The sequence below is a fragment of the Chamaea fasciata genome, unplaced genomic scaffold (assembly GCF_029207755.1).
Source record: "Chamaea fasciata isolate MVZ Bird 193981 ecotype frontalis unplaced genomic scaffold, bChaFas1.0.hap1 SCAF_7, whole genome shotgun sequence".
NCBI lineage: Eukaryota > Metazoa > Chordata > Aves > Passeriformes > Sylviidae > Chamaea > Chamaea fasciata.
Window position 1 is genome coordinate 7,857,796 of NW_027094092.1, and position 13,047 is coordinate 7,870,842.

At 46.6% G+C, this 13,047-nt stretch overlaps 1 protein-coding gene across 1 annotated transcript; it reads left to right on the top strand.

The window, feature by feature from the left end:
* Positions 1-1,201: 1,201 nt before the first annotated feature.
* On the top strand, positions 1,202-4,274 carry FGF4 (fibroblast growth factor 4). The gene is made up of 3 exons (XM_066186851.1): positions 1,202-1,505; positions 2,310-2,413; positions 4,098-4,274. Exons 1-3 carry the CDS (start codon positions 1,202-1,204, stop codon positions 4,272-4,274), a joined length of 585 nt encoding a protein of 194 aa, XP_066042948.1.
* Positions 4,275-13,047: the final 8,773 nt, after the last annotated feature.

Genomic DNA, 13,047 nt, shown 5'->3' on the forward strand with positions numbered 1-13,047 from the left:
TTTATCACTGCTTTCGAACACTTGCTACCTCTTTAAATGTTTCCCGCTTTTTTTAAACTTTAGTCCTTTCCTTTGTTTTTGGATTTTTTTTGTGGGTTTTTTAATTTTTATTTCTTTTGTTTTGTTTTTTTGCAAGTTCTTTCATTTTTCGTTTCTAAAATCTCCCATTCAACAACAGTTTTTGGCTGTTAATGAAGGGATTTTTTTTCTGCATCCAGCAAACTGTAAACCATGTCGCTTGGATACAGCAAAAAGCTGAAATTCCACAGATTTACATAGTCATACATTGTATTGGGGCAAAGTGTGCTGGGCGTTCTTTGATTTTTCTATCTTGCATTAGCATTTGTAGGCATTTGAGAAAGGGAAAAATATAAAGAAAGAAGATAAAACGGGAAAAGAAAAAGGAGAGAGAAAGAGAGAGAGAAAGAGAGAGAGAGAAAGAAAGAAAGAAAGAAAGAGAGAAAGAGAGAAAGAGAGAAAGAGGGAAAGAAAGAGAGAAAGAGAGAGAGAGAAAAAGAGAGAGAGAGAGAGAGAAAGAGAGAGAGAGAGAGAGAGAAAAAGAGAAAGAAAGAAAGAAAGAAAGAAAGAAAGAAAGAAAGAAAGAAAGAAAGAAAGAAAGGTTGCTGTGATGAACGTAAAATATGACCTTTTCTTTTTAAAAGTTTGTGCTGTCCCTCTAGTTTAGCACCAGTGCTGCTCACCCTTTCCCTTCAAGACGCTTCAGAGCTGTTAAGCATCTAGGGGTGATAATTTGACTTTCAGCTAAGCCGGAGGGCTGCAGCAGACAGCAGTAGGTGGTGATGTAATAGGTACCAACGCACATGGATATATAAATATCGTGGTTAGGGCTAAAGCGCTATGGCTGAGCAGCTATAGAAGAAGATCAGCACTTCAGACAAGACTCCTGGAGTTGAGATCAAGTTCAGAAGCTCTTGCTCCCGGGATTTCGTCTCCATGCAGCCAGCCCAGGGAAACCACAGATCCTTGGGGGACTGAGAACTAAGCTCCCTCCCTCGCTCTCTGCTTTGCTTTCTGGTTTTCTTTTTTCTACTTTTTTTAATTTTTTTTTTTCTGTTTGGCTTTTTGTTGGTTTTCTTTTTTCCTCCCCTTCTTTGACCTCAGCATAAAGTGGGAGCTGGGTGGACAGAGTATTTTCGGAGCGACCGGCGGCCGGCCCGTGGCTATCCGCCCCTAAGCCGGGATGCCTCTCCCCGCGGCGCTGCTGCCGGCGCTGCTCCTGGGGCTGCTGTGGCCAGGGGCGGTGCGTGGCCGGTCGCCCCCGGGTCGCCTCCCCGCCGGACCCCGCCAGCGCCGCTGGGACGCGGCTCTTTTCGCCCGCTCCGTCGCTCGCCTCCCGGTTGAGCGCCGCGATGCCGCCCGCGACGGCGACTACCTCCTGGGCATCAAACGGCTGCGGCGCCTCTACTGCAACGTGGGCATCGGCTTCCACATCCAGGTCCTGCCCGACGGCCGCATCGATGGGATTCACAGCGAGAATCGATACAGTAAGATACAACCGCCGCGGCGGGGCAGGTTAGACGCTCCGCGCCCGCGGGACCGCCGGAGGGCAGTTCCGCGCGAGCGGCTCCACTGACCTGCCCCGGAGAACGGCATGTCCCAAAAGGAGGGTGGGTGCATGGCAGATCTCGAGTTTCCCTCAAAAGTCCGGCCGCCGGCAGCACCGCCGGGCTGCGCCCCTCGGCTCCCCCGCGGGTGGCGAGAGCCCCGGGTGGCGGGGCGGCCACGGACGCCGGAGGGGCTCGTCGGCGCTGCTGTTGTCCCCTTGCTGCCGTGTTGTCCTCTTGCCGCCGTGAGGCATCGGGTGTCGGGGTTGCCTCAACATCTGGAGGATCCCCAGTGCCGTGGGCCGCCCACTCCGAGCAGGGGCTGGGGCAAGCCCAGCTCTCCCCCAAACTTGAAAAGCATCTGCTGGGGACTTAACCCCGTGGCCCCACGACTCTGATATCCAACTGAAACAATAAGATCCAGGAATGGGGATATAAGTTGCATGATGACAAATGTTTCATTTGCCCTAAGCATACTCTGGCTTATTTTAACCTTGTCTACACAAGAGGATGCCTGGGGGCAAAATAAAAATAGATACTTCGCTAAAAGAAGAGGTCCCAGAATGGGGCATAGGGCAGCATGTGGAGTATGAGGTTGGGGTTCTGTGGCCACCCACAAATTTCCCACTACTGGGATATGGGGATCCATACTGTGGATGGCAGCCTGTGGGTGAAGGCAACACAGTCACCACACACTCCAGGGCACACCCTTTTGTCCCCCTGATTTCTGTGTCTCCTGTGCAGGTCTGCTGGAAATTTCTCCTGTGGAAAGAGGCGTGGTGAGCATATTTGGTGTCAGAAGTGGACTCTTTGTGGCCATGAACAGCAAAGGCAAACTCTATGGATCTGTGAGTAGCCACTGAGTGTGTGCCTGGGGAGGGGGCCGTGGTCAGCTGGGGTGAGATGTGTGCATGGTGCTAAAAGCTGCCCTAACCCCATCCTTGCCCCCTCCTGGGTCAGGCAGCACAGAGCAGCCCTTCCTGCCTTGCCAGCAGAAGCTGTCCTGCCCAGTTATGCTGCCTACTGAGTTTTTGGAGCAAAACCCTCTCTTCGGCACAACACTTACTTGGTTCTCACATAAAAACTGTAGTCACCCAACCATGGCTGCAATCTTGCCTACCTCATAGACCAACAGATCAGTCAGATCAGTGTGGCAAGACCACAAGGTAGGCTTAGTCCATATATTTGTTATATCTAAGTACAAATGGCCTTAGGCAGGTGTGGCAATCACTCACTCCATCACTCAGAGGGCACTTGAACTTGTGATCAGCCAGGCCCCCACAAGTGACCCTTCATCATGTGATGAATCAGTGACCTATTGATCACTCTTTGTTAATGCTCTTGAGTCAGTTCCCGTGGCAGTTCAGCACTCTTGGGGTCAGAACTTCTCTTTATGAGAAGGAAGATGCATTAGGAAACAATACAGACCTTCTTTTACATGAGATCTTTGGAAAAGCTAGAGACATCTTGTAAAATATACTTGAGGTGGACAATAGCAGGTTGTATCTATGCCCATGTTGAGCTGTCCTCCTGCTTTTGAGTTCAGTTCTGTACAAGTGACTGTGATCAGCATAGTTTTAAACCCATGTTCCTGGGTCTCCCTCCTCATCCATGAATTTCTATGTCATGTTGCCCAGGTGAAGAAACTTGGGCTGAGAAAGAGCCAAACTATGTCAGAGGTAACTGGGACATTTTCATAGGAAGGCATGAGGAATCCAGAACTATTTTCTGGGGCATTGGTCCTGTTACAGAGAATTTTGACTTATATATAAGCCAGACAGAATCAGTCACCAAAATGCATCCTTTCTTAGGGATACTGCTGCCCTGGTGTCCTGGGTAAAATAATCCCTAATGCAGTGTTCATCTTGGCAGGCTGAGACCTCTCTCACAAACCCCGAGGTTTTTGCCCAGCAATAAGAGATGAGTTCATTTGTTCCTTTCCAGATGAGACACTTGCAAGACCTGTCCCTCTTTGTGCACACTTGCAAATGAAACCACATCCCTGAAAGGTTGCCTGCAGTCAGGTCTGTTTTCCTGATCCATTAACCTAAGTCATCCAAATACTTCCTTTGATTTTAAATCTAAAGAAGCAAAAAGTACTGTCCATGAGGAGTGGCTTTAAAATGCCTCTTTCTCCTCAAGCAACATGAGATAGTGCCAGTATTCTGAATTTTCTGAAGCCTCTCAGGCAATTTGTTGCTGGTGGGACGACCAGGAGCAATTTGATGAGCAGGACCACAGAACTGGGCTTGGGCCTTACCCACCTCAGCTCTGTTAAGGTGAGTCTGTCCCCCCGATGGGTGTCCTTCCCACATTTAGGTGTATGTGCCTGGCCTGGGCACAGCATCCCTAATTGATCTTCTGGTTCCTGAGTCCTGTTTGAAGCTTCAGAGGCCACTTCAAAAGATTGTTAAGTGGAGGGGGCTCACCTGCACATTTGTCCACAACACACCTTCTACACCTGGTAGCAAGAATATTTCCACACCTGATGTTTAAAATTTCTTCCCTCTCATTCTTTCCTTTTCATTTCAGGCCCATTTCAATGACGAGTGCAAATTCAAAGAGATTCTCCTGCCAAACAACTACAATGCTTACGAATCCAGGATTTTTCCCGGGATGTACATAGCCCTGAGCAAAAATGGAAGAACAAAGAAAGGCAGTAAAGTATCTCCCACAATGACAGTGACACATTTTCTTCCTAGAATCTGAGACATCTCCCTTCAGACCTACCTCAGCACAGGGGAAGATGCAGAACACCTTTGGGGAAAAGAAACATGGTGCACTTTTACTGGAAAGTTTTATGCAAGAGTAGGTGTAAGATATTTAATTATTTAAATCTGTATATATTGTCCCAAAATTTATTTATAGTTACTTTTTTTTTTTTAATCTCTGAAAACAAAACAAACCTCCAACCCAAGGTCTTTCATTTCATGGTGCAACAGTAGAAGTCTTCTGCTTTGTGGTTTATTTAATTCAGTTCTGAGTTACCACAGGTGTGCTGCTACTTACTCCATGTCCTAAGCCAGGTGACATCCAGTTCCTCTCTCCCAACGTTTTGCACTGTTTGTGTGTTGCTCGGTGTTTATTGTTGTACAGGTGTGAATTTGTTTGTTTGTTTGTTTGTTTGGGGTTTTTGGTGGCTTGGTCCTCCCCTGCGCATTCCCCAAACTGCCGCTGGCTCCCAGCACAGCTCCCGGCGCGGGAGCAGGAGGAGCCTGGCTGGGATGCCAGCCTGGAGCCACACACAATGCCTGATCCCCTCTGCTATTTCACTGCCACGGGATCGGTTTCCCCCGGCACTGGAGCACAGGGCTGCGCAGCTACCCCGCAAATCTGTTTTTAGATCCGCCAGCGCTGAACTTTGAACCGCCCTGCAGTCCATCTCCTCCGGGGGTTTGGAACACCTCTGTCGGCTCAGCAGGGCTGGGGCTGGGGTCTTCTCTTCACATCAACTGTGGCCCTCAATGGGAGCTTTTATTTGGTACAATTGCTTGTCACAAGGCTAAAAAAATAACGTGTCTGTCCATCCCCCAGCAAACACACTGTGCAACTCGCTACAGTGAACCAGCTCTGCTTCACTCAAATCAAATTCCCTTTCTTATTTGAAGACTACATTCATTTTTAAAAGTGTGGGGAGCTCTATAACACTCCTAGCTTTTCTACAGGGGAAAAGCATCTGCTGGTTTGTAGCAAAAACAAGCTCCACAGAGAGAATTTAGATTGATGATGAGGAATTCAGGTTGGTTTGTACTATTTATTATTTTTGCTGCAGTATTTGGAAGGAGAATTATGCTGCTTGTTTTTTTTTTTTTTTTCTGTCTCATTCCCTGACAAAGTTGATTAGTTTCTACCTCACTAACTCTCAAAGACAGTCTCGTAACAAATTCTGCATGGGAGGAAGGTACCTGCTTTCCTGCTTGGGCTTAAAGTTCTGGAGGAGGGCCTGGGGGAACAACTATAATCCCAAATCTCTCTTTTTTTCCATATGTAGCCAAAAGTATCCAGGATAGAGTCGGTTGCGCCCTATTTGAGCCTTGTCACATTTGAGCTATCTTTACCCAGTGGTTTACTTTTAGTAAGGGTAATCATGGTGAAAATATTCGCAGGCAGCTGTCAGGCTGCAGTACTATATCGTCATCAAGTAACCCTATATTTTTTCCTTATATATTTTGCAAGCGTAACTCATGTCTCTAATGTGATAAAGGAAAACATAGGTTTGATTATGGGGGAATCACTAAAAGGATTCCTGTGCCTTTTCTCTCTTTTTTTTTTTCCCCGTTTCCTTTTTCTATTTTTTTATTCAAAAGATACTTCATCTTTGGGGCATCAATACGTTAAGTGGGAACCAGGACAAACCACAATGTTTGATGAGTTAGAGGATGTTTACAGATCATCTTCCAATCTAAACTAATTATTTCCAAATACACACAAATCTTTGATTCAGCTTTTTTAAAATTTTTCTCTTTACATTCCTACATAAAAGCCTTTGTTCCTTTGTAATGGTTTAGACCTGCCTGTATCCTCTACTTACACATGACCTTGAAGAGAAACTCCACTCACCAAAGTTCAGTAAGATCAGAGCAGACCAGGACCAGACCTTAAGGCAGCTGCCTTCATAGCAAAAATAATTAAGGAAAAGGAAATGTCACACCTAAGGATTTTTTTTTTTTCTGTAAAATCGGGAATTTTCTGTACTTTCTATGTTTTCTATATGTGAGTAATCATTGTGTATTTATCACCACTACCTCTGACAACTGATGATTTTGTTCCAGATTTCAGACAGCAAAATCAGATCACAAAGGTTCCCTCTGGGAATGGTTCTTCTTTGCCACTTTTCGCTTCATTAAATCCACAACCAACGGCCTCACACGAGATATGTTCAGAGGTAGTTGTAACTTTTAAATATTGTGATGCAACCTTGATAACAATGTTACATGGTATGAGCTTTCACCATTTACCAGAATCTGTCTGTAGTTTTATACAGGTGCTGTTCAAGACTGTGGTGTATGTGCTGTGCACACTTAAATACATAATAAATGATAAACGTTTACAAAGCATGACACCCTGGTATTGATTTTTAATTCTTTACAACGGAATGCATCCTGCAAGGAAAAGAAGAAAGAAAAAAAAGCTATTTCCCTTTCCCAAAGCCTGGGGAGCCTTTGCACCTTTGCCAGCTACTCCAGGACTGACTGCTTGGATTTCTTACTCAGCTAAAGTTCCCCTTGTCAAAGCTGGAAATGGTCCAGGAAAGCCCAGCTCCAAGCTCGGTAACACATACCCACTCTTGCATCTGCCACATGCTGCTGCTCTCACTTGTGTGATTTCCCTGGTTATTAACACTGGCAACGTCCAAAATTAATGGCCAGAGACACAAACCAGCTGCAAGGTTTATGTTGCTCATTGCTAACATTACAAACAAACCTAATTGCCTGGTTTGGGCTCCAATGAGCACTGGTTGATCTCTCTGAAGTGTGACAGCACCAACGCAAGAAACCTGTCGGGCTTGGGACAGGATCTTTTTAAAATTACTGTTCATACTCAATATGAATGTATAGAAATCCAAAGTGCTGTGTGACATCGCGTGGTGAGATTAGGAAACATTTCTTCACTGGAAGAATGGTCAAAGCTCCCAAGGGAAGTGGTGGAGTCACTGTCCCTGAAAGTGTCCAAAAAATGAGTAGATGTGGCACTTTGTGATATGGTTTAGGGGACATGGAGGTGTCTGGTCGAAGGTTGGACCTGATGACCTTGGAAGTCTTTGTCAACCCTGATGACTCTGGGATTCTTTGGCACAACTTTTATTAATAAATACTCACACAGGTGCACTTGCACACACATACACACACCATGTCCCATTCCCGTGTTTTCACTTTTACCCCTTTCCCTACGATTAGGAAAGGTTTCATAACAGGAAAGACAACATTCAGGTTTCATTTTCCACACTCTGACAGCAAAGGGAATTTGTCCAGCTCAGTAAGGAGGATACAAAACAGAAATCCAGACCTCACCATACAGACTTCTCCATTTTCCCCCGAGTGATGCCTTTTTTTTCTGTTTTAGGAAAGGGGAAGGCAATGGATGAGCTGGGAATGTCCAGTGCCCTCGTTCTGAACAACGGCATTTTCACTCTAAAGTTGTACAGGCTCTATAAATAAGTGGCACAGGTGGAGTTTTTATAACTGCACAAGTATAGCTGTAGCGCATTTAATGCTGCTATGAATAGAGCCAGAATAAATAGGCAGGCAGACATAATAATTTCTCATAATTAACTTTTTTTGTTTACAATGTTCTAAAAAGAACAAACACAAATTTATCACTGCCAGGACTGTCAAAATTATAACAAAAAGTTGTCGCCAGGGCTAAAAGCTTTTTTAAGCCTTGGGGATGAAATTTTATCAATTACAATTTTCAGACTGGAGATAAATCCTAGAGCTGGGCTGTTAGGAAGGTGAGATTTCAGCTTTGCAGGTTCATATGACCTGGAGTACTGGTGCTGCACGTGTGTCCTACCCACCGAAAAATATAAGGGCCACCACAGACGGAGCAGCCTGAGATGTCACAGAGGACTCTGGAGGAAGTTTCCTTCTCTGGCATCACCCATTTTTTGCTTCATTACTAAGCCAGCTTTCATAGAATCATATAATCATCACAGAGTCACAGAATCATCGAATCACAGAATGTCTTGGCTTGGAAGGGGTCTTAAAAGCCACCTCATTGCAAACCCCCTGCCATGGGCAGGGGCACCTTCCACCAGACCAGACTGCCCAAAGCCACATCCAACCTGGCCTTGAACACTTCCAGGGATGAGTTTTTCTCACATTACCTTTTGAGGCAGTAAAATAAATGCATTAAAGGTAAAAGTCAATTTTAACCCTCCAAAAGAAGGCACTGATAAGTCACAGGTTGCAACATTTCCGAGACCCCTGACAGCATTGCCATGGCCAAGGTTCCTGCCATCTACTGAGCATTTATCTCCACGGAACAGCCCAAAACCTTTCCTGAGGATGTGCTCTGCAGGCCAGGCAGACTTCCCTCCACCCAGGGACGATCCAGCATGTGGGATAACTAGAAGGGGAGCTGTGCCAGCCTGGCCTTGCACTGTGCCCTTGCTTGTCACGGGAAGGACGGAGACTCCAAGCCCCATCCCTCCTTTGCAGCCTGGCCTGTTTTAAACAGCCCGTGCTGAGCATTTTGTGACTCACCCGTGGCATCTCCCAGGTTGTCTGTATCTGTACTGCGCTAATAAAAATCAGCATGACAAAACACTGCCTTGTATATAAATAGTCACAGGTTTTTCAGAGCGGGTCACCGGGTTTATGGTGCCAGAGTCGGTTGTTCACACTTTACCACTTGGTTTCCACTGCAGTCTGTGAACGGGCCATGCAAGTGGCCAATTAAAGGAACTCTGCTAAGGGCTGAGGAGGCTTTTGATAATGCCTAGAGAGCACCGCAGCTAGAAAGTTAAAAGGAATTCCCTGAAACGCTGCAGCTCTCCCTTTATATGACACAAAGTACTGTCGCTTGCCAAGCACAGATGAGAACAGATTTTTAATGCGGAAAAGCCAGTGTTAAGCTAAAAAAAACCCCACCAAACAACACCACCAAAACAAAACCACCCCAGTCCTCTTTCTACTAAATAATCTAAAAATGGATGGCACAGTGCAAAATCGTAAAGCCAAGCTGCTATCAGGAAATACAACATGCAAAAGAGGGACAGAGCACAATTTCTGTTCCCTGCATGAGTCATGACTTCCAGACTTCAGACAAGAAATATTTCCCTGAACCGTTTGGTTTAAGAATTTGATTACTTAAAATATTGTCGAAGAAGTGTCTACCACCAGCCACTTCAGGCAAACAATTACTTAATAATGCTAAACTATGTCCTTGCTTACATCATAATTTTCATCATAAGTTCCAAGGCCAGGTTGGATGGGGCTTGGAGCTACTTGGGACAGTGGAAGGTGTCCCTGCCCATGGTAGAGGGTGGAATGAGGTGGACTTTAATGTCCCTTCTAACCCAAAGCATTCCATGATTCTGCTCTCCTAAACGCCATCCAGTCCAACACCCTCTCATGGGCAGGCACACCTTCCACTATTCCAGGTTGCTCCAAGCCCCATCCAACGGGGCCTGGGACACTTCCAGGGATGGGGCATCCACAGCTTCTCTGGGAAACGTGTTCCAGGGCCTCACCACCCTCACAAGGAAGGATTTCTTCCCAATATCCCATCTAAACCTGCCCTCTTTCCATTTAAAGCCATTCCCCCTAGTCCTACCACCCTGCACCCTTGCCCAACATGCTTCTCCATCTCTTCCAGAGCCCCTTTAGATACTGGGAGGGGCTCTAGGGTCTCCCTGGAGCCTGCTCCTCTCCAAGGGAAGTAACAGCAAGGTCCAGCCCTTCCTTCCTGAGTGCCCAACCAGACTTGGTGAAGTGTGATGAAGATGGTGAGCACCCAAAACTTAACTCAGCTGTGGCTGTGTAGTGGGTATAAATGACTGATAATGACAAGCACTATGAAAAATCATGCCAGGAAGGTTTGAACCTGGGCAGTTTACATCAATTCAACTTTTTGACACTAATATCCCGGTGCTTTTAGCCCCTTGTTTCCAAGCTGTCATAAATAGTCTTCAAAATATGTTCATTAATATATCAAAATTTGTGAGACATGAAGATTCTGGGTTTGTAAGAGCATGAGGTCAGCCAGCTTGGGGCTGAACAAAGCAAAATGAAGAATGGGTGCTCATTTATTGAACAGCCTCCATACTGGGCACTGAAAGAGGCAGGACTCTTGACAAAAAAAAAGGTGATACATGACCAGATTTTAGTTTCAAAGCAGGTTTACTGAGTGCTGGATTGTCTCAAATAATCTCTAGTGTGTGTGTACATGCAATCGCATTTTATTACTAATCATTATTGTGGGTAGGTACAGGAGTAGCCATCCTCTATGACTCCCCAGGCTGTGTTGACCTTCACTATCGTTCATTCACACTGCTCCCTATAGGTTAAAGAAAGTGATTTACTGATGTTTGTACCAATTACCATTTTCCAGACTTAAACTGGCTGCTAAGCAGGTTACCTCTGAAGTACAAATCAGATCTTTATCAGCTTAAAGGTATTTGGCAAGTGTCAAAGCCACTTTGTAGAACTCGGTGGTTTCTGGGGAGCTACTATTTACATACTTTTCATTATCTCTGCAGCCACATCTGTTTGCTTCCAGTGCCTTCAAGAAAGGTGTTTGTAGTGCTGACTGGGGCCAATACAGCGGGTGAATGTCACTGAGGGGAAGGGTGCCTGTGAGAAGAAAGGGAAGAGAAGTACCACCTGCAGGATGAGCATCCCTTAGAGCCCCTGTGGGGGTCTCCCTTAAGAAGATTAGAAGGAATGCCTAGCCATGCACCTCTGACTGACAGCTGCTTGGCAAGTTTGAGGGCTCACCCTTGAGGAGCATTTTGGAGCTTTTGGTGGACAAACCATTAATAAGCTCTTTCTCTTAGCCAGATGGTAGCTGGATCCCCACTCTGATCCCTGTCCGGGGTGGGGATAGTCCGCGGCTGGCTCATGGCTGAGCAGCACGGTGGGATGGATGCTCTTGTCAGGGGTCCTTCATCAGCAAACCAAGCCTCCCCATGCCCAGTACCAATGCTAAAACCCAGTGCTGTAATGGCCCTTTCCCATCTCAAGCCCCTCCTGGCGCTGTGGCAGAGCAGCCCCAGCAGCCAGGAAAGACTCAGCTCCTCCACCAGGAGTGAGTACCACTGCTCTGCCAGGCCTGGAAACCCCTCTCCTCTTCCTCCTGGAGGGAGGGAGACCACTGTGCTCCAAACCTTTCCCCTTTCTGGGAATGGGCACGTAACAGCTCCTCAGTTCTCACCTTCCATCCTGAATCCTGCTCGAAGGCACCGCGAGGCTGCTGTGAGCAGGAGCTCAGCCACGAGGAGTTACACATTAACCCGGGCAGTTAGCTCCCTATCTCCCCTGTGTGCTCCCACTCTGGAGCCAGAGTGTCTTTCCGTCGGTGCCTTTCCTTCAATGAGCTCCGAGATAAGGGCTGATCTCCCCGGGCACGGGCGCTGCAGCCCCGGGGTTACTCCCGGGCGATGACCGCAGGTCTCCCGCAGTGCTTGCTCCAGGAACCTGGGCAGGAATGACCTGCCAACAGCCAGAACTTCAGCTGCAATTTATTACAGGTTTTCCACAGTCCCTAAGCAAGATTACCTTGCTTTTTGCCTTGGTTTCGACCTTCCTCTGCCAGGGCAGAGTGACTGGTACTGCCTTTCCCCAGAAGCCCTGCCTATGCCCAGCTTCCTCCTCACATTAAGCCCAGAAACATTCCCCATCCAAGCCACTTCCTTCTTCCACATCCTGTTTTGACACATTTACATACTCCTCTTCTGATTTTCTACCACCTTTCCTGGTTTTTTTCAGTTGTGTTCTCTCTGATTGCCTTCCATTTCTCTCCTATTTTATTGGCACCTCGAAGTCTTTTGTGCTGATTTTATTCTGGGGAACCGCCACCTTGTCAAGGCCAAAGACACTCAAGGACAAAGACACTTAAGCTTTACCCAAGCATGGGCCTGGACCTGTCTGCTGGCCAGGCAGGGTCAGAGGAGCAGTGATGCAAACTCTGCCAACGTGGGAGCGACTCATACCTGCATCCAACCCCGTGACTCAGATTTGTTCCTGCAGATGTTAACATGCATGGACTGCCTGTTATGTTCTTGTCAGGGTGGGTTTATTTTCACAGAATCACAGAATCACGGAATGGTTTGGGTTGGAAGGAACCTTTCGAGGTCATCCAGCCCAATGAGCAGGTACATCTTCAACAAGATCATGTTCCCAAAGGCTCTGTGGAACCTGACCTTGAGAGTTCCCAAGAATTGGGCATTTACAGCCTCTCTGGGCAACCTGTGCCAGTGTTTCAACATCTTCATTTTAAAGAAGTTGTTCCTCATATTTAGTCTGAATCTACCCTGTTTAAGTTTTAAACTCTTTGTTTCTGCTCTGGTCAGTGTCTGTATCTGTCCTTAGTTTTTATCTTCTGCAGTAAATTCTCCTTTTCAGTTTAGCATAGAGCTTCTGACTTGCCCGTATTTCATTTTGACCCATGTGTCTCCTTTCCCTCAGTCCTCTGTGGTTTCTCTCCCCACATCTCAGGGCTGCAGAGGTGACCAAGCAAATTTTCAGCCAGGCATGGCCGAGCCCAGCCTGTGAGGAGTTCAACACATCCCTCTGAAGAGCAAGGTGTACCAGTCACAAACCCTGATGAAAGGAGAATTAGAACACTGAGTGTCTGCTTACCAGCCAGAAAAGCATAAAAACCAGGTTGTTCATGCTCCCTGATAAGTTATCAGATGTGATTCACTGGGCTGTATCTGTTTTAGCAATCATAGCATGGGCATTCCAGCACAGGGTTTTCCAGCATGCTTGGGGTGGTCAAGGAAAAGCACTTAAGTGTTTATAGAGCTATGTAAGTTATA